Source organism: Oncorhynchus mykiss, chromosome 17 (assembly GCF_013265735.2).
Source record: "Oncorhynchus mykiss isolate Arlee chromosome 17, USDA_OmykA_1.1, whole genome shotgun sequence".
Lineage (NCBI taxonomy): Eukaryota > Metazoa > Chordata > Actinopteri > Salmoniformes > Salmonidae > Oncorhynchus > Oncorhynchus mykiss.
The window spans coordinates 73,467,189-73,488,752 of NC_048581.1; the positions used below are offsets into that span (position 1 = coordinate 73,467,189).

The window sequence follows — 21,564 nt, forward strand, 5'->3', positions numbered from 1 at the left end:
ATTGTAAGGTATGCTTTCGCCGTAAAGCATTTTTGAAATCTGACACCATGGCTGGATTCACAAGAAGTTAATATTTAAACCAATGTAAAATAGCTCTATCTTTTCTGAATTTTTATAATGAGTATTTCTGTATTTGAATTTGGCGCTCTGCAATCTCACTGGATGTTGGCCAGGTGGGACGCTAGCGTCCCATATACCCTAGAGAGGTTAATAAAATAAGTTTTAGCTATCTATCACACTCCAATGGATCAGCATGGTGGAAATAACTATTTCCATCCCAGAAACTAAAATTAGGACATCTTGTTGGACAAATCCAGGTAGTGACTCCTGGTTTAAGTAAAAATGTATTCCTTGGTGCCTAATGAACATGACCCAAGACAAGTATCATGATTCCACTACTTATAAGGCAACTCCTATAGTCTCTATGTGCCATTAACACCATACCTGCTATAGTTCCTGAGCATTATCACTATCATCAAAAACATAATTTGGTAATGGAAATGAGATTAGGATCAGTTTCACTCTCCCCAATCACCAATCAATCTATCAGTTTTAAAAATCATTCAGTTTCCAAATCATAATCAAAACCCAATTAATTATCCAACCCAAATTTACAATGACATTGCTCAGTGATTTAAATTGGTCCTATCACTCAAAGTCAAAAACACATCAACATTGGCAGAATGTACATTTATGTACATAATAACCTTGGCACGCTCGCACACACACCCAGGCCGAGTGGGGAAAGGACCTCTCATCTGTGTAAACCAATAAATGAAAAGCCAATCACCATTTACACAGCCACCTTTCACACCCATGCACACACAGAAGCGGGCACGCACACACACAATGCAAACCTACACTCTTGGATACTTTATTGCAGACCAACAAAGTATTCAGACCCTTTGACTTTTACCACATTTTGTTACATTACAGCCTTATTCTAAAATGGATTAAATAATTTTTTCCCCCTCATCAATCTACACACAATACCTCATAATAAGAAAGCAAAAACATGTTTTTGAATACTTTACGTAAGTAAAGTAGAACCTTTACTCAGTACTCAGTACATTCAGAACCTTTACTCAGTACCTTGTTGAAACACCTTTGGCAGTGATTACAGCCTCAAGTCTTCTTGGGTATGACGATACAAGCTTGGCACACCTGTATTTGGGGAGTTTCTTCCATTCTTCTCTGCTGTTCCTCTGAAAATATGTCAGGTTGGATGGGGAGCATCGTTGCGGCAAAGCAATTTTCAGGTCTCTCCAGAGATGTTCGATCAGGTTCAAGTCTGGGCTCTGGCTGGGCCACGCAAGGACATTCAGAAACTTGTCCCGAAGCCACTTCTGCGTTGTCTTGGCTTAGGGTCATTGTCCTGTTAGAAGATGAACCTTCGCCACAGTATGAGGTCCTAAGTGCTCTGGGGCAGGTTTTCAAGGATCTCTCTGTACTTTGCACCGTTCATTTTACCCTCGATCCTGACTAGTCTCCCAGTCCCTGCCACTGAAAAACATCCCCTCGGCATGATGCTGCCACCACCATGCTTCACCGGATGGTGCCAGGATTCCTCCAGATTTGACATTTAGACCATAGAGTTCAATCTTTGTTTCATCAGACCAAAGAATTTAGTTTCTCATGGTATGAGAGTCCTTTTGATGCCTTTTGGCAAACTCCAAGCGGGCTGTCGAGTGGGTTTCGTCTGGCCACTCTAAAGGCCTGGTTGGTGGAGTGCTGCAGAGATGGTTGTCCTTCTGGAAGGTTCTCCCATCTCCACAGAGGAACTCTGGAGTACTGGCAAAGTGACCATCGGGCTCTTGGTCACCTCCCTGACCAATGCCATTCTCCCCAGATTGTTCAGTTTGGCTGGGCAGTCAGCGCTAGGAAGAGTCTTGTTGGTTCCAAACTTCTTCCATTTAAGAATGATGGAGGCCACTGTGTTTTTGGGGATCTTCAATGCTGCAGAATTGTTTTGGTACCCTTCCCCAGATCTATGGACAATTCCTTTGACCTCATGGCTATCAAATCATGCACTGTCAACTGTGGGACCTTATGTGTGTGCCTTTTGAAATAATGTCCAGTCAATTGAATTTACTCAAGGTGGACTCCAATCAAGGGTTAGAACCATCTCATGGATGATTAACCTCTCTGGGATCGTTCGGGACCCTAGCGTCCCACCTTGCCAACAGCCAGTGAAATTGCAGGGCGCCAAATTCAAAACAACAGAAATCTCATAATTAAAATTCCTCAACCATACAAGTATTTTACACCATTTTAAAGATACACTTCTCGTTAATCCAACCACAGTGTCCGATTTCAAAAAGGCTTTTCGACAAAAGCAGAACATATCATTATGTTAGGTCAGCAACTAGTCACAGAAAGCATTCAGCCATTTTCCGACAAAAGAGAGGAGTCACAAAAAGCACAAATATAGATAAAATTATTCAATAACCTTTGATAATCTTCATCAGATGACACTCCCAGGACTCAATATTACACAATACATGTATGTTTTGTTCGATCAAGTTCATATTTATATTCAAAAACCTGAGTTTACATTGGCGCCATGTTCAGAAATGCCTCCAAAATATCAGGAGAAATTGCAGAGAGCCACATCAAATAACAGAAATACTCATCGTAACTTTGATGAAAGACACGTCTACTGACAAATCAATTTCAATCCTTGTCATATGAAGAGAAATTATAGATAAAACATATCGGTGCTCATCGGCCATTGGACATTAACATTACACAACAAGTTTGAAATTGAAAATTCAACAGTGGGTTGGAAGGAATCAGTAGCTAACTGCAAGCTTTGCAAAGCAATTACTATTTTGCTTCCCCTGCTATTCGGTGGAGAGGGTGTGTAGTCCAAGTCTGGGTTTAAGGGTCTCTTTCCCAAGCTAAAAAGGATAAACATTCTCACGCACCACTATAGGCCAGAAAAGGTTGAATACATTGACTTCTGTCGCGTTCAAAACAACCAGAAACTCGGAAGTTGGAAATCTCACTTCAGTGAGTTCAAGACAACTGGGAACTCAGACAAAAACTAACTCCGACTGGGAAAATACGTTTTGAACATTCAACTTGGAATTCCAAGTCAGGAAATTGGGCCTCTTTCTAGAGCTCCGACCTGAAGATCGCTGACGTCATGATTCAAGCTTGTATTTTTCCCGACTTCACAGTTGTCATGAAAGCACCATAAATCCAGAAAATACCAGACTTTGATGACAAAGTTTCATGACAAAATTTGCCCACAAGACGGACCGCTGAGCCACCTTCCTGTTCAAGTGAGCACAGCACAACGATGAGTCCAACAATGGCTTGTATGCTGCTGCATAATTTAAGTAATATGCCAGGGATATACAGTGGGTAGAACAAGTATTTAATACACTGCCGATTTTGCAGGTTTTCCTACTTACAAAGCATGTAGAGGTCTGTGATGCAATAAAATGCAAATTAATTACTTAAAAATCATACAATGTGATTTTCTGGATTTTCTGGATCTCACAGTTGAAGTGTACCCATGATAAAAATTACAGACCTCTACATGCTTTGTAAGTAGGAAAACCTGCAAAATCGGCAGTGTATCAAATACTTGTTCTCCCCACTGTATGTATACTGTAGCTAAGAAAGTAATATTAAGTGTATGTTGTGTAGTAAGTTGTTAGTATCCCATGTGCGTCACCCTAATAATTTGGTCCCTTGCCCCCTGTTCTGACTCGGTGGTGCACATTAAGCCTATAGCCTGTTTTAGAGAAATGTCATCATCAAATATTGTAAGAGTTTTCATTGTCTACTTATATCCCCCCTTTTTTTCACGTGGTTCTGACTTGGTGTATACGGAGAATACTGTCAGAACGGCCCATGTTCTGAATTGTACATTTCAAAAGTGATGAACAAATAGTTATATCGAATACGTCCGTCTTAGCTCGCTCATTAATGTCTTAATCGAAATTACGGATTGCCTTTTATAGACTCTTTGTTCCCATAAGCCACTTTTTGTACATCTCAATTGCCAGGAGAAACCACATTTATTTAAACAACTTCTTCGGGATAGGGGGCAGCATAAATAGCGTGCCCAATTCCAACTGCCTGCTACTCATCCCCAGAATATAAGATATGCATATTATTAGTAGATTTGGATAGAAAACACTCTGAAGTTTCTAAAACTGTTTGAATCATGTCTGTGAGTATAACAATTTATTTAGCAGGCGAAACCCCGAGGACAAACCATTCAGATTTATTTTTTAGGTCACTGTCTTTTCAATATGGTTTCATGGGGAATCCAGATTTCTAATCAACTTTCCTGCAGATCCTACCGCTTCCACTGGATGTCACCAGTCTGTAGAAATCTGTGGAGGTTTTTCCTTTGTGTAATGAAGAAGTAGCACAGCTCAGAATGCGTGTCACTTCATGTGGACTGTTTGTTAGAGGCGCGTGACCAGAAAAGTAGCATCAGTTTGTATTCCTCCTGTATTGAACACAGATCATCCCGTCTTCAATTTGATCGATTATTAACGTTTAAAAATACCTAAAGTTGTATTACAAAAGTAGTTTGAAATGTTTTGGCAAAGTTTACATGTAACTTTTGAGATATTTTGTAGTGACGTTGCGCAAGTTGGAAGCTGTGTTTTTCTGGATCAAATGCGTCAAATAAATTGACATTTTGAATATATATCGACGGAATTAATAAAAAAAAATGACCATTTGTGATGTTTATGGGACATATTGGAGTGCCAACAAAAGAAGCTCATCAAAGGTAAGGCATGAATTATATTTTTATTTCTGCTTTATGTGTCGTGCCTGCAGGGTTGAAATATGCTACTCTCTTTGTTTACTGTTGTGCTATCATTAGATAATAGCATCTTATGCTTTCGCCAAAAGCCTTTTTGAAATATGACATGTTGGCTGGATTCACAATGAGTGTAGCTTTAATTTGGTATCTTACATGTGTGATTTAATGAAAGTTTGATTTTTATAGTATTTTATTTGAATTTGGCGCTCTGCATTTTCCCCGGCTATTGGCCAGGTGGGACGATTGCATCCCACCTATCCCAGAGAGGTTTTAAGTAAGTCAGCCACATCAGTTGTGTTTTTTTAAAGGCAGTAAATGAGGCTGAATGAACTGTTTTGCTGTCAGACAAGGCTCCACTGATAGCCAGGTGTAGCGGTTTCACTCCATGGTGCTGAAAAGAAAGCTCTGCTGTTGGGACAGCTAACAGTTTATGGGCACCGTTTGTCACTGTTATGGTGCAATTAATGTGTTGTGTTTAGGCTTTGCTGGCATGCATCTAAAGTTTTTTTTGAGTTTGCCCCACCAAGATTTACATGGTAAAATCGCCACTGTACATGGCTAAGTTTGTCTGACAGCTATGGAGACTCATCAGCCAAATGCAGTCATACCTACAGTACAGCAGGCAAATAACCAGATAGGTTGACATGAATCTCCATCATGTTAATCAAATATCATTACACTTACACAGTTAATGCTAGTACACGTGTGCAGGCTGATGACTATTAATACTAATCACTTTGCTTCCAATCTAGTATTCATGTAAAACACTAGTCTCTATGCCTGTATTGAACCTGACAAATGGGAATGGAATTGAATGGAAATAGAGGCCCGAGCAGATCTCAGACAAAAATGCGCTCCACCCCAGGCCACATTAGCCCTGGATGAAGGCTTCTAAACCCTTCACTGCGCTCTGACAGGACCAGATAAGGCCATATTGGGAAGGGTAGATGCAGGAAGTCAGTTATTCAACAAGGCATTTTAGTGCAATCCAGTGATACTGTACTTTGCAGAGATAGGCCTAATAACAGATACTCACACAATCACGTTCTGATCAAAGGTTTGCACACTCTGATCGGTAGTTTGGTATGTGATGGGTAAACCAATGTCTGAAACATGTTGTTTGCATAAATACAGAGTTTTACAGGTTGATGTGAACCCATCTGGTCTCTGCTCCATCACTCTCTCCACCATTGCATTTCTCAACCCTTCAGATCAGTAACCAGAGGTACATTAGACTGGGATGTGGACCGGACTGGACTTAGAGCTCTATTCAATCCATACAGCGGAAGTTCAGCATTACAGCATTACTTAAATTTAAAGGCAATGTTCCTGCGTTAGCGTAGACTGCATTCATGGTAAATGCTGCATTGGCTCAATCAGAAATTGCCTTTAAATATCTATTGCGCAATCTGTAGGGTTTCAGCGATACAGGTTGAATAGAGCCCTTACACTCTACTCTGAGTAGTAACATCAAATTGATTATCCTGCTTTGATCTCATTCACGACCTGATCTTTAAATAGCAGGAGTGCTCCGCTGTGTCAGCACAACAGACCCGGTAAACAAGTCCCTCCCATGGTGCTGCTCGCACCGAAGCAGCCCCATCAGCACTAAATTGTAAACAGCAAATTATCCGGGCACCACCAAAACCCGTCCGAGTCATTCTCAGATTGGATTGTTCCCACTGCCAGCCCAAGAGACTAGGGCCTTTATGGACAGGAAATGAAAAGAGCTGGGCTGAATGCATTTGAAAACGAGAACTTTATTTACAATACATAAGGGGCTGGCTGATGGCCAACTGCTAAGCTCTTGCTTAGTATACACCATTTATCAACAAGTCACCTCAACTTGGCTTTTCTTTCTCTTTATCAAGCAATGCAGAGCCACAAGAACTGCTTGTCAATACACTGAGCATACAAAACATGAAGAACACCAGCTCTTTCCATGACATTGACTGACCAGGTGAATCTAGGTAAAAGCTATGATCCCTTATTGATGTCTCTTGTTAAATCCACTTCAATTGGTGACATTTTTAAACCTTGAGATAATTGAGACATATATTGTGTATGTGTGCCATTCAGAGTGTGAATGGGCAAGACAAAATATTTAAGTGCCTTTGAATGGGATATGATAGTAGGTGCCATGCGTATCTGTTTGTGTCAGAAACTGCAACGCTACTGGGCCTAACACTTTCCCATGTGTATCAAGAATGGGGGGTTCTTAATGTTTGGTATATATTGAAGTAGCATAACCCTTGAAGAAACACTAAAGTAACTCTCCTTTTCATCATCATCATCTGCAACTCCTAAAACTATTGATTTTTTTCACAACTGCCACCAGTTTGATGCCAATACAATTACATAATATATATTAAAAAAGGTTATAAAATAAAGTATATTCCGTACTGAAACCCTCAACTGTAACACCAACGGTATTCACTAAATTGATGGCTTATGTTTAGGATAATGTTTTACAGTTTTGTCATTACATTTTCTATTTAAAAATAATCTTATTCAATGATTTCATATATTTTACATGTGATAAGAACACAAAGAGAATCACCTGTGATATTCTGAAGCATATTTTATGATCGATTACATAAAATCCTTGAAAGATACCAAAATTCTGGTAGTTTACTGGTAAACTTAGAAAGTTTCCAGTAATATCCCTTTGCAACCCTAGATGTGAGTCACCATGCACTGCAAATAAAAGTATTCTGTATTATATAGAAGGATTCCTTATTACATAGAAGGCTTGAATATTTAATCTCCTTAATGCCAGGCTTCCTTCTCAAGTGTAGAGATTAACTGTGGAATCAAAGCACACCTCATTGTCAGCCACAGTATGTAGCATGCTCCCAAAGCCTATCAGCACAGCTCTCTCTCTCTCTCTCTCTAGTAACAAGAGTTGGGTCTGAGTGAACCTGGGTCAAACCCCCCCTCCCCCCCTTTTTTTTTAAACAACCCTTTTTTAAAGAATATAATGTAACATCCCTCTGTAGGTTCTGCTCTGTCCATCCTCTCAGGTTTCTGAAGTACCCATATACAGTAGCTCTGATCTTTTCACTGTAGGCTGCATCCTTTTAGCCCATATCTCTCCCCCCTTTCTCTCCCCTCTCTCTGGGTGTCTTATTAAAGGCGCTCTATATAATGAGATTTAGGTCCTGGGGATTAATGGTGTGGCTAATTGATAGACACAGCTGGGGAGGATTAAAACCCTTCCATTCCCCCGCCGCTTTTTGGGGCCTAATTGAAATCACAGGGATGGACACAAATATACGTTGTTACCCTGCAGAGTATTCCGTCCACTCTTTGCTTTGCAATGTACAGAATGCTAGAACCGTGAGGGAGAAGGGCCCTTGACGTTCACATTAAAACACTGAGGTCATCACCTTCAGTTAATCAATCATCTTCAAGGAAAAGGTCGTCACTGTGTCTATTCCTTCTCCTTGCCCTCCAACACAGAGAAAAGATTGAGGTCTGGATTCAATCCGTATCGCGGGAGATCCTTGCTAAAATGTTAAGGTAATTCCCGATTGATCAGTCATATGTAGTTAACGGATTTACTAACGGAGGAAGCTATTTCTGATTTCGTACTTCTGGCAGAAGCAATCAGGCCTGAATGTTACGGGCATGGGTAGGGTTCAGGCTTAAAATTCATGCCGATGCAGAGCTCAAGAAGGTTAGAGTGAAGCCCACTGATGGTTGAACATGAACTAGGTAGTAGTAAGTAAGTTGCAACATTTTTAAAACATCTCTCATTTATTTTCTTAAGCACATATCCAGTATCTAGATGAATGAAGAAAATGATTCAGATACACTTAATAATAGAACAACTATCAACAGACATGGCTGTTTTACCCTTTCACAGTCCCAAGTCCAGAGGCAGACAGAAAGGCGTTCGTCAAAGACACAAGAGAAGAGGGAGGGCTGCATTTGACATATACAAAAACAGGATTATAACAAAGCTGTCTTAATTCTTAAAAAACAACCCCCCAAAAAATAAAAAAATAGAAAAGATAAACTGAAACAAACGTACAGCGTCTTGACAAAGTTGAGAAAAGAAACACACGCACACATTGAAAATAGCTGTTCCAAAACGTCTTTCAGCCTATTGAAGAGCTAGCTAGAGCAGCAACTTTTTTTGAAATGAATACTTCAAAAATAGGTATCGTACAGCATGTTCTTTTTTGAATGTCTTTTTACAGAGTATATTCACATTCTCACCACAGAAGAATAAGTGCGTTAAGTAAAACATAAAAAATAAAATAATTCATGCATCTCTCAATAGTTTTGTTGACCTAAAAATGGGAATGTTCAAGGCCAGAAAAATCCTTCTAATTCTTCTTTATCAGTGCATTCTTTCCAAGCCATTTCAAGTCTTACTGTGTTATACTATCTCACTATTCAGATCATGCCTACATAAGCTTTACAGTGTGGAAAGCAACACAAAACCGTACAGGGCAGGCAAGCATCTGAGCGTATAGGCTCCTGGACTCATGAGTTCACAGAGGAAAGGCAGGCATTCTCTGTTTGTTAGAAACCCCCCTCAGTTTTAAAAACAGACACACATACACACATCCAATGTCAGTGTTGTGTTGACCGGATGATGGTTGGGTAAGTCTTCGATCAGCCCAGTGATGTATCAGGTATCACTGACAGAGGGTTGCTTTAGTAATACTTCTCCAAAACGCTCCAAAAGGAGTATAACTGATCTTTACCTACAGCCAGCCCTCATTGTGTGGTTCTCTCGTCTGTGTTGCTGCTGGGTACAGCAGTTCTTGTGACATCAGAGAGCAGAGGAGAGGGACTCATATGAAGGTTGGGGGGGGGGGGGGGGGGGGGGGGGGGGGGCGGCGGAGGTTACAAGGGAGTGTGCCGCTCGAAACTTCTCCAATGGCAACCAACCCTGAGATAGCAGGAGTCCGATACAAAACACACCACAAAAGGCACTTTATAAAATGACAGTGCTTCTGTTCTAAGGAAATTCAAGTTGAGAGAGAGAAAGAGTGTCTTTCTGTACATTGTGTTCAGCGTTAAACCAAAAGGAGATGAGTTTGTCATGTTCCTTTTCATCATCCAAGCCAAACGAGCGTCAGCACTCCTGTCTCTCAGAAGTGTCTCGCATCCCCAGATAGCTCGACGTCCAGTAGAGTGAGAAACAAAACACACTAAAAACTTGCCACTAAAAAAGCCAGAATAGAGTAGCAGCAGAACCTGTGAGGTCACAGGCCGTCTTCTAGAACACTCTCTTAGGTTCCGTCCTCTCCTCACTGGTCTACTATGGGAATATCTCATGTGGTACTGCTTGGGCCCTGCCTGTGGTTTCGAGGAGCATCTGACCCCAATCCCTCCCCCCGGACCCCCTCCGTACCCACCCACACCCCTCTCTCAGTTGTCCTCTCCCCCGCCGTAGAGGTCTGCCAGCTTTTTGAAGCGGGGGCCCCAGTCGTTGAGGTAGTCGTAGTCCTGGTCTCCTGAGCTAGAGGAGTTGAGGGAGCTGACAGAGCCGGCCGTGGAGCCACTGCCCTCATAGTCAAACACCAGCAGGGAGTCATAGGGCGGGGCCGTAGGGTCGTTGTCCGCCGCCCTCAGACCCTGAGAGAGAGAGAGAGAGAGACAGAGAGGCTTAGTTAACACTGAGGAGAGAAAGGCAATAGTGATTATACTGATGGTATGCTTGTTGCTAAATTTGGTATGAACTGTGGTGTTACTGTGATTGTTATGAACTGTGGTGCTACTGTGATTGTTATGAACTGTGGTGTTACTGTGGTTGTTATGAACTGTGGTGTTACTGTGGTTGTTATGAACTGTGGTGTTACTGTGATTGTTATGAACTGTGGTGTTACTGTGATTGTTATGAACTGTGGTGCTACTGTGATTGTTATGAACTGTGGTGTTACTGTGGTTGTTATGAACTGTGGTGTTACTGTGGTTGTTATGAACTGTGGTGTTACTGTGATGTTACTGTGGTTGTTATGAACTGTGGTGTTACTGTGGTTGTTATGAACTGTGGTGCTACTGTGATTGTTATGAACTGTGGTGCTACTGTGATTGTTATGAACTGTGGTGTTACTGTGGTTGTTATGAACTGTGGTGTTACTGTGGTTGTTATGAACTGTGGTGTTACTGTGGTTGTTATGAACTGTGGTGTTACTGTGATTGTTATGAACTGTGGTGTTACTGTGATTGTTATGAACTGTGGTGCTACTGTGATTGTTATGAACTGTGGTGCTACTGTGATTGTTATGAACTGTGGTGTTACTGTGGTTGTTATGAACTGTGGTGTTACTGTGGTTGTTATGAACTGTGGTGTTACTGTGGGTGTTATGAACTGTGGTGTTACTGTGGTTGTTATGAACTGTGGTGTTACTGTGGTTGTTATGAACTGTGGTGCTACTGTGATTGTTATGAACTGTGGTGATACTGTGATTGTTATGAACTGTGGTGTTACTGTGGTTGTTATGAACTGTGGTGTTACTGTGGTTGTTATGAACTGTGGTGTTACTGTGGTTGTTATGAACTGTGGTGTTACTGTGATTGTTATGAACTGTGGTGTTACTGTGGTTGTTATGAACTGTGGTGTTACTGTGGTTGTTATGAACTGTGGTGTTACTGTGGTTGTTATGAACTGTGCTGTTATGAACTATGCTGTTACTGTGATGGCTCCTTGGTATAGAAACTCAAACATTAGACCACTTAAATAGTCTTTTGAGATAAATTACTTCTGATGTCTAATAGTTAACATACGTCGTTTATGAAGTCTCCGATGTCTCCAGGGTGGGGCAGGCTGGGTCTGACAGGGTACTGGGACTCAGCGATGATGGGCCTCTCGTCCACCCTGCGCACCCCCACTGGTTTACTGATTATGTGCTCCACAGACTCAGGCTGCTGCAGCTGGCTCAAGTCATAGTCCTGCAACACAGAGCAAGGAAGGAGACTCAGTGGGACTGTAAGAATGACTGAGGAAGTGTCTGAGTGCAATCACAGTTATTAAATATGCCATCTTCATCATCATCGTTGTCATCGTCATCATCATCACCGCCATCATCTTTATGGCTGTGTTGTTAGATGAAGCCTTGCTCTGCATGTGTAATGTGTATAACACTGACCTGGTCCTCCTCTCCTCCTCCCTCCTCGTCGTACTTCAGAATGTTGTCTCTGACGTCGTCCTCTGGGTCGATCAGCAGGGGCTTGGCCTGACGCTCCTTCTCCCTGCGCTTCATCCACATCACAAACACTAGCACCAGGACTGCAACATACAACACACACCACAATACAACACAGACAGAGGAGTGAACAGGGATATATCAGAGGTGGTGTGTGTAATGTACATGATGTACATGTAATGTACATGATATGCAGTACCTAGTAGTATGATTATACAGACAATGACTCCTACAGAACAGGTGTGTGTGTGTGTGTGTGCGTGTGTTTATAAGTGTGTATTATACTCACTAAGCAGTATGATGATACAGATGAGTATGGCTATGATGGCTCCGGTCCCCAGTCCGGCAGCAGCCACAGCTCCGGTGGTAGTACAGTCTCCGTTGTCATCACACGGACACACCTTGACCTTTATAATGGACCTGTTAGAGAGGGGCGGGTTACCGGAGTCCGACACGATGATGGGAACATCATACACCTCTGCATCCAGGTAGGGAATCCTCAGTCTCAACTGGGCATAGTCACCTGCACATAGTCACACAGACACAATATCCAGTCACTGCTAGAAGCATATAGCAGTGGTGTAGAGATAAATAGTTGACCACTCCAGAGTTTTACTGTAGTCATCTGTGGCCATGTGAGCAGTACTGGCAGAGATACAGTACATGCAAATACATACAGAATAATACACAGGTAGTCACTGTAGCTAAATAAACACGCAGGCAGGCACACATCTGCAGCACAATATCTCCAATCATATTTCCAACTAAAACAACAGTATATTTCCAACGAAATACTTCAACTAAAACAACAGTATCGGACTGCCAACAGATAGGGGGTTATACATCAACATGCACATATGACATCTTGTCTATCAGGGCAGGGAGATGAATGGATGTGATCTGTCACAAAGCACACAAGTCATACGTCAACATGAGACAGAGCCATTTACTCTCTAGGAGAATAGTGACATATAAGAGCTCCTTTATACCACAGGCCATCAGCCTGAGACCACACCATGTCATCTGTCACACAGAAGCAAACACACAGGGAGCCAGCATCCACACACACACATCAGACAAGATTTAGACATTATAAATCAACAGCATTTACATTTGAACATTTCAGTCATTTAGCAGATGCTCTTTTCGAGAGTGACTTACAGTTAGTGCATTCATCTTAAGATAGATAGGTGGGACAACCACATATGATGAGGTTCCCGAGTGGCACAGCGGTCTAAGGCACTGCATCTCAGTGCTAGAGGCGTCACTACAGACACCCTGGTTCGATTTCAGGCTGTATCACAACATGCCTTGATTGGGAGTACCAAAGGGCGGCGCACAATTAGCCCAGCGTTGTCCGGGTTTGGCCGGTGTAGGCTGTCATTGTAAACAAGAATTTGTTCTTAACTGACTTGCCTAGTTAAATAAAGGTTTAAAAAAAATGTCACTACCGTTCAAAGTTTGGGGTCACTTAGAAATGTCTTTGTTTTTGAAAGAAAAGCTACATTTTTTGTCCATTAAAATAACACCAAATTGATCAGAAATACAGTGCAGGCATTGTTAATGTTGTGACTGACTATTGTAGCTGGAAAGGGATGATTTTTTATGGAATATCTACATAGTCGTACAGAGGCCCATTATCAGCAACCATCACTCCTGTGTACCAATGGCTTGTTGTGTTAGCTAATCCAAGTTTATCATTTTAAAAGGCTAATTGATCATTAGAAAACCCTTTTGTAATTATGTTAGCACAGATGAAAACTGTCGTTCTGATTAAAGAAGCAATAAAACTGGACTTCTTTAGACTAGTTGAGTATCTGGAGCATCAGCATTTGTGGGTTTGATTACAGGCTCAAAATGGCCAGAAACAGGACTTTCTTCTGAAACTCGTCAGTCTTTTCTTGTTCTGAGAAATTAAGACTGGCAGCTTCATTAAATAGTACCTGCAAAACACCAGTCTCAACGTCAACAGTGAAGAGGCGACTCCGGGATGCTGGCCTTCTTGGCAGAATTGCAAAGGAAAAGCCATATCTCAGACTGGGCAATAAAAATAAAAGATTAAGATGGGAAAAAGAACACAGACACTGGACAGAGGAACTCTGCCTAGAAGGCCAGCATCCCGAAGTCGCCTCTTCACTGTTGACGTTGAGACTGGTGTTTTGGGGGTACTATTTAATGAAGCTGCTAGTTGAGGACTTGTGAGGGGTCTGTTTCTCAAACTAGACACTCTAATATATTTGTCCTCTTGCTCAGTTCTACACCGGGGCCTCCCACTCCTCTTTCTATTCTGGTTAGAGTCAGTTTGCGCTGTTCTGTGAAGGGAGTAGTACACAGCGTTGTACGAGATCTTCAGTTTCTTGGCAATTTCTCGCATGGAATAGCCTTCATTTCTCAGGACAAGAATAGACTGACGAGTTTCAGAAGAAAGTTCTTTGTTTCTGGCCATTTTGAGCCTGTAATCGAACCCACAAATGCTCAAGCTCCAGATACTCTACTTCTTTAAAGAAGACCCGTTTTATTGCTTCTTTAATCAGTACAACAGTTTTCAGCTGTGCTAATATAATTGCAAGTAGAGAAGTTGGACTACAGAATTTGAACAATGACACACTACACCTCTAGCAGATATCCCATGTCTTACCGCTGATCCTGGAGATGGTCCAGTTGCGTCGGATGCTGGGGGGGTAGGAGGGCAGCTCAAACACAAAGGGCCCCACATGGGGGTCAGCGTCGGCATCGGAGGCTGTGATGTTGACCTTGGAGCGGGGATTGGCGCGTTCACACAACTGGGCCTCCTTGGGCATCATCACCGGAGCATTGTCATTCACATCTATCAGATGGATCTGCAGAGTACCTGTTCCACTGGCCGGGGGAGAACCTGACAAGGGGGTGCGAGGGCAGAGAGAGAGGGGGGAGAGATGGGAGGAGATAAGGAAGAAGGGGAGAAAGGAAGAGAGAGACAAACATAATCAATTTGAGGACGACAGAAACTTCATGCATATACACAGCACAGCCGCAGGAAGTAGGGGTGCCCACCCCAAAACATCTTCCCGCTGTCTTATAATATACACTGTCTAAAAATCACTTGAGGTCAATTGAATTTCATTTGGAGGTGAGAAATAGAATGAAAATAGAAGAGACCAAAGGGACAGAGGGAGGGGAGATGAGGAAGAAACAGAGAAAGAGAAAAACGAGGGAGCTGAGAGAATATTGAGAGAGGGTTTGAGAGTGATGGAAGAATACAGCATGCATTTGTTCTAAAAGCTCCCAGTGATGACAGCCATAATAAATGAAACCGCACATAAATATTTCACTCTGCGTGAGTCTGGAGCTCAGCACTCTCAGAGGACACATGAAACGACTCTACTGGAAAGCACCACACATCTCCCTTACACAGGGGCTGTTGTTAAAATGCACTGAGGCGAAGCACACCCTAACCTACAATATACTATGACAACAAACACACCATAATCTACAATATACCGTGACAACAAACACACCCTAACCTACAGTCTATGAGAAAAGACTACTATAGCTTTGTATAGCCAACTGATTATCATGGAGTATTTAAGCAATAAGGCCCGCGTTGTGTCGTGCCTAAGAAGAGCCCTTAGCCGCAGTATATTGACCATATATCACAAACCCCTGAAGTGCCGTATTGCTATTATAAACTGTTTACCAACGTAATTAGAGCAGTAAAATAAATGTGGTATACAGTCTGATATACCATGGCTGTCAGTCAATCAGCATTCAGGGCTCGAACCACCCAGTTTATAATTTCTGCTAAGTAACTGATGCTGCTCTGTCTGCATGAATGGAGTTCACCCAAGCTCATCACACTGAGGAGATCCATCTCTGTTTTCTATTACAAAGTAAAGCAGTGCATGAGCTACAGATACTTTATGTAAAGGTCTATTGCCTCAGCACAGCAGAGTACACCATTAACTGCTTGTCTGTTGTGATTGGTTCGGTGCTTTGTTGAGCTCCTTCCTTAGTGGAGCAGAATGAATAAAAGCAAAATTAAATTAAAGTAGAATATATCCCCATGTAGACTGGTGTCTGGAATCAATAGGCAATCAACAGCTTGTTTGCCTAAATTCTGTGCACTCGAGGGCAGCACACCTCATTCCCGCAAACCAATCTTTAATATTGCTGTGGTACAACACCACCTGTGCCCTCTCTCTCAAACACAGAGAGTAAGCACCTCTATTTGTAATGGGGCGATTGGTTTTAGAGTACTTCACCGATCACTACAGCAGCTTCGACAGCACTCACCTGTGGCACATTTAGACAGATATTTCACTCCTCTCCACAGTACACAAGGGATGCATTTAGCAGGCAACATGCACACTGATGCGGTACGCATGCACACGTACACACAGGAGGACAGACAGACACACACACACACACACACCACACGCACAGAATTACCACAGGCACACACACACTCACTTACCAGACTTACCATTGTCGGCAGCCAGGAAGGTGGCCTCATAGATGTTGTTCCTGACGTACATAGACTCCCTGTCCAGCACAGCCATGGTGGTGATCTGACCATTGGTCCTGTTGATCCTCAGCCAGTTAGCGGGGTCAGACAGCTTGGAGTACCTGCAGACACAGTAGAAACTATTACAACATATATAATCCCATAGTGATAGTGCCTTAATATATCCTTCAGTACAAATAGAAGTAGAATTGGCAAATACCCTGTATCTAATCTTAACTTTTCCTGTAGTCCACAATCAGCTCCTTTGTCTTGCTCACATTGAGGGAGAGGTTGTTGTCCTGGGACCACACTGCCAGTTCTCTGATCTCCTCTCTATAGGCCATCTCATCCTTGTCGGTGATCAGACCTACCACTGTTGTGTTGTCAGCAAACTTAATGATGATGTTGAGTCGTGTTTGGCCACGCAGTTGTGGGTGAACAGGGAATACAGGAGGGGACTAAGTACACACCCCTGAGGAGCCCCAGTGTTAAGGATCAGCGTGGCAGACGTGTTGTTGCCTACTCTTACCACCTGGTGGCGGCCCGTCAGGAAGTTCAGGATCCAGTTGCAGAGGGAGGTGTTAAGTCTCAGAGTCCTTAGCTTAGTGATGAACTTTGTGGGCACTATGGTGTTGAACACTGAGCTGTTGTCGATGAACAGCATTCTCACATAGGTGTTCCTTTGTCCATGTGAGAAAGGGAGGTGTGGAGTGCGATTGAGATTGCGTCATCAGGAAGCAGTATGGTATTCTTGCAGCTTGGTTGACAGCTAACAACAAATTAAGAGCAATTTGCACAAACTAATGAGTATGTAAGTGGAGATATTAATTAGAGTAGTAGGAGCTTACTTTCATGCAGGTAACACTGCCACATGAATTCAAAAGTATAGGTCTATATTTGTCTCCATAAATCAATGTAAATCAATGTGATTACTCGTTTGTCAGTGTGGAGAGATGGAAAGATACATTACATGACAAAAAGTATGTGGACAGCCGCTCGACGGACAGCTCATTCCAAAAGCATGGGCATTAAATGGAGTTGGTCTGCCCTTTGCTGCTATACGAGCCTTTCCACTAGATGTTGAAACATTGCTGCGGGGACTTGCTTCCATTCAGTCACAAGACCATTACTGAGGATGGGCACTGATGTTGGCTGATTAGGCCTGGCTCGCAGTCTGTGTTCCAATTCATCCCAAAGGTGTTCGATGGGGTTGAGGTCAGGGCTGTGTGCAGGCCAGTCAAGTTCTTCCACACCAATCTCGACCAACCATTTCTGTATGGACCTAGCTTTGTGATTGGGGGAATTGTCATGCTGAAACAGGAAATGGCCTTCCTCAAACTATTGGCACAAAGTTGGACGCACAATCGTCTGGAATGTCATTGAATGCTGTAGCGTTAAGATTTCCTTTCACTGGAAATAAGGGTCCTAGGCCGAACCAGGAAATATAGCCCTAGACCATTATTCCTCATCCACCAAACTTTACAGTTGTCACTATGCATTCGGGCAGGTAGCGTTCTCCTGGCATTCGCCAAACCCAGATTCGTCCACCTGACTGCCAGATGGTGAAGCGTGATTCATCAGTACAGATAATGTGTTTCCACTGCTCCAGATTCCAATGGTGGCGAGCTTTAAACCACTCCAGCCGATGCTTGGCATTGCCCATGGTGATCTTAGGCATGTGTGCGGCTGCTCAACCATGGAAACCCATTTCATGAAGCTCCCGACTAACAGTTTTTGTGTTGACATTGCTTCCAGAGGCAGTTTGGAACTCGGTAGTAAATGTTGCAACCAAGGACAGACTTTTACACTTCAGCACTTGGGGGTCCCGTTCTATGAGCTTCTGTGGCCTCTCACTTCACAATAACAGCACTTACAGTTGACCGGGGCAGCTCTAGCAGGGCAGGAATTTGGTGGCATCCTACAGTATGACAGTGCCACATTGAAAGTCAGTAAGGCCATTCTACTGCCATTGTTTGTCTATGGAGATTGCATGGCTGTGTGCTAAATTTTATACACCTGTCAGCAACGGGTGTGGCTGAAATAGCCGAATCCACTAATTTAATGGAGTGTCCACATACTTTGTATATATAGTGCAAATATAGAGACAGAGGTATAAAGAGATCAGATGCCTGGTGGGAGGAAGTTTGATGATGCTGCTGATGATTATGAGGAGTCTAATTAGAGAACACGCTGGAGGATGACACAGGTTAGCGAGTGCCAACGAGATGTCTGGGAGATTATGGCAGCTAGGCAACTAAATCTATCTCCCGCTAATGAAACACACTCTGCCACATTTAGACTCCTGCAACCATGGAAATCCTGCGCTCCAAGGGATGGAGGGAGGTAAAGACAGATACAAACATACCAATTTTTCAATTTGGTGTTCCTTCATTAGGATATCAACAACAGAATAGATGGCAAAATAACAGGAACTTGAGAGTTAGAGAGAGTCATGACAACAAACTTGGATGTCAGTTTGGATTTGGTGTCCCTTGACAGGTGAAACAGAGGTCTCTAGTTGGCATGCGAGGCCCTGTCATCTCTTCCCATGCCACGGTGGCACCCCAGGGGCACTCAAGCCTCTGACACCCAGCACCCAGCTGGCAAAGGCTGGCACAGGGAGAAGGACACACAGCTGGTGAGGAAGATCTATGATCCATCTACGCATGCCACTACTTCCTTCTAGTCTGAAAGTGAAATCAGCTTGCAAATCAGACCCTGTCCAACTCTTTCTTCTCCTCTCTACTCTCCTCTCCCTTCCCGTCTAGATGAGCGAGAACAAAGGGAGGAGTCATGGGGCAGGAGAAAGGAAGGAGGAGTCCCTTCTGGTGTAAAAAACACACTGTAGATCCTCACGTCATCTGTCGGGCAAGGTCATTAAAATGAATCAACCAGTGGAGATTAGGCTGTCCAAACATGAACTGCCTGTCTGCTGCCACGACATCTCTGGAGAAGACAGGAGCGCTGACCTCTCATCAATAAAGGAGAAAGAAAGAGACTGAGAAAGTGAAAGGATTGAGTTAGAGAGAGAGGGAGGTGAGAGAAAAAGAGGAGTTCTGTGGCTCTAAGAAGACAAAATAACAGTGAAAGAGTAAGTTTGCACGAGGGAGTCCATTTATGAGAAGAACTGGTGTTTTTAGAGTTTATTTGTTTGCCTGCACCGCATCAATTCTCTAACATTTCCAGATTGCCTCTGTGTACTGGTGTTAGGCTGAATTTAGAGTGGAATTGATTGGTGCTGAATCTGGGGATGGAGTGGCTGGAGTTGCTCAGTGACCTTTGACCCGGTGAGTATGTGGGAGTTCTCTCCAGGGAGACCCACTGGGTCGATTTAGAGACAGCACCATGCCCCAGTGCCAAACCACTCAGGGAGTATGGCCCCGGATGCAAGCAATAGAGGGATCGATGAGGAGAGAGATGGAGAGAAACAGGGGTAGAGAAAGAAAGTGTGGCTGGACACACAGTCCAGCTCATTACGATTGAACCTTTTAACTCTTGTCGCTAGGCAACAGGAATTTATTGGACCTTGGTTTTGTGAGCGGTTCAGTTAGGGAAGGCAGTGTTTCAGCCTCACGAGAGAGCAAATCCAAGCAAAATACTATCAGCATCTATTCTAAAACAGTGAACATTCAGTACCTGACAGTTTGCTGGATGAAGAGGTCAGGGTCTTGGGCAGCAAACACGGTGAGTGTGGTGCCTGCGGGGACACCCTCCTCAAAACGGATGGACTTGGGGTTGGTGGGGAAGACAGGGGATTCGTTGACGTCCTGTACGGAGATGGTGACCCCCGCTGAAGACTGGAGAGAAGACTGGATCCCACTGGCCAGGGGGGCCTTGTTAGAGACTATCACAGTCAGCATGAAGGCCCTGTTCTGCTCATAGTCCACCGGCTGGAGGGAGAGAAGGGTGGGGGAGTAAGATATGTAAGGAGGGAGGTTGAGAACAAGAGAAGGCAAAGTTAAATTAAATAACAACTCAAATGGACCCATATCAATATGGAACCAAAGCACTTGGAGTTGTTTATGTAAAACAGTAAATGAGTCCCCTACCTTGACCACAGTGACCATGCCGTCGTTGTTGATAGGGTTGGTGCGGATGAGGAAGTGACCCTGGGGGTCTCCGCTGGCGATGCGGTACTGGGCAGCCCAGTTAGGGCTGTGGGGCTGATCCCTGTCAATCACTGTCAGGTTGGCCACCACCACATTCACACTGTTCTCTGGGACCTCCCCCGAAAACTACAGACAGAGAGAAGGTGTGAGGGAGGGAGGGAGGGAGTAAGTGAGATATTTGTATGAATTTGGATAATAGACACACTGTTTTCATTACAGCCATTCTGTTCCTTATACTGCTGAATGTCCGTGTGGAAATGTTTATTTAAACCAATGGATTTGTTCAATTAAGTGTTTTTACATTTACATTTAATTCTGCACATTTACCAATTAAGCAGTTAAATAAGTAATGCAATTAAATAGATTGCATGGACCATCTTTGGGTAACGATCTTCATTATATTCCAATCTAAAACTATTCAGTCTCACTAAATGATGGAGGAAACTCAGCAGAAACAGCATACACAAAAACCTACTGTACAGGAATCTAGCCCAACTAACATCGCAAAGTTACATTCTGCAGCAGTCTCTTTATTAATCAAGAAACACAAACACACAACACATACTGTACACACACACACAGCTGTCATTGTCAGACAATAATCTGTGTTTCCTCTTGTGATGCGTTAACTGGTTTATGGTGTGTGACTGCCAGCTGCTGTTCCATCTAATGACTTCATCGTGGCGGTGTGGCTGCATCCAACCCCCCCTCCCCCTCTTCCTCCTCCTTGCCCCCTGTCCCCCGCAGCATCGCCACGCCGCTAAGCACAGAAAAAATTTGATATGCACATTATCTGTGGTGTGTGGGCTCCTCTATTTCATTTTCATCACGAACTTCAACACAGACAGGAAAAACACTTTCCAAGCTTGTCTGACAACATTGGGGGAGAGAAGGGAAGAGCCAGATTGACATGTGGTATTAAAAACCTTATGCAACTGTTCTAACTGGATAATGCGCTCTGGGTAGATGTCCTCACCCTTGAAAGTAACAGGTGGTATGTCTGATAACCTG

At 43.2% G+C, this 21,564-nt stretch overlaps 1 protein-coding gene across 3 annotated transcripts in view; it reads right to left on the minus strand.

The window, feature by feature from the left end:
• Positions 1-6,537: 6,537 nt before the first annotated feature.
• The window catches only part of LOC110494541 (cadherin-4), a 350,356-nt gene continuing 335,329 nt past the window's right edge, over positions 6,538-21,564 (minus strand). Inside the window, exons 10-17 of one of the 3 annotated variants that reach the window (XM_036950599.1) lie at positions 20,494-20,679; positions 20,081-20,334; positions 16,415-16,566; positions 14,600-14,836; positions 12,251-12,484; positions 11,905-12,044; positions 11,543-11,707; positions 6,538-10,390 (exon numbers count right to left, since the gene is read on the minus strand). In XM_036950599.1, the coding sequence (XP_036806494.1) occupies positions 10,184-10,390; positions 11,543-11,707; positions 11,905-12,044; positions 12,251-12,484; positions 14,600-14,836; positions 16,415-16,566; positions 20,081-20,334; positions 20,494-20,679 (1,575 nt within the window). In that variant the 3' untranslated portion in view covers positions 6,538-10,183. The remainder of the gene's footprint in view (positions 10,391-11,542; positions 11,708-11,904; positions 12,045-12,250; positions 12,485-14,599; positions 14,837-16,414; positions 16,567-20,080; positions 20,335-20,493; positions 20,680-21,564) is intronic. The other 2 variants (XM_036950601.1, XM_036950600.1) reach the window with 2 other exon arrangements.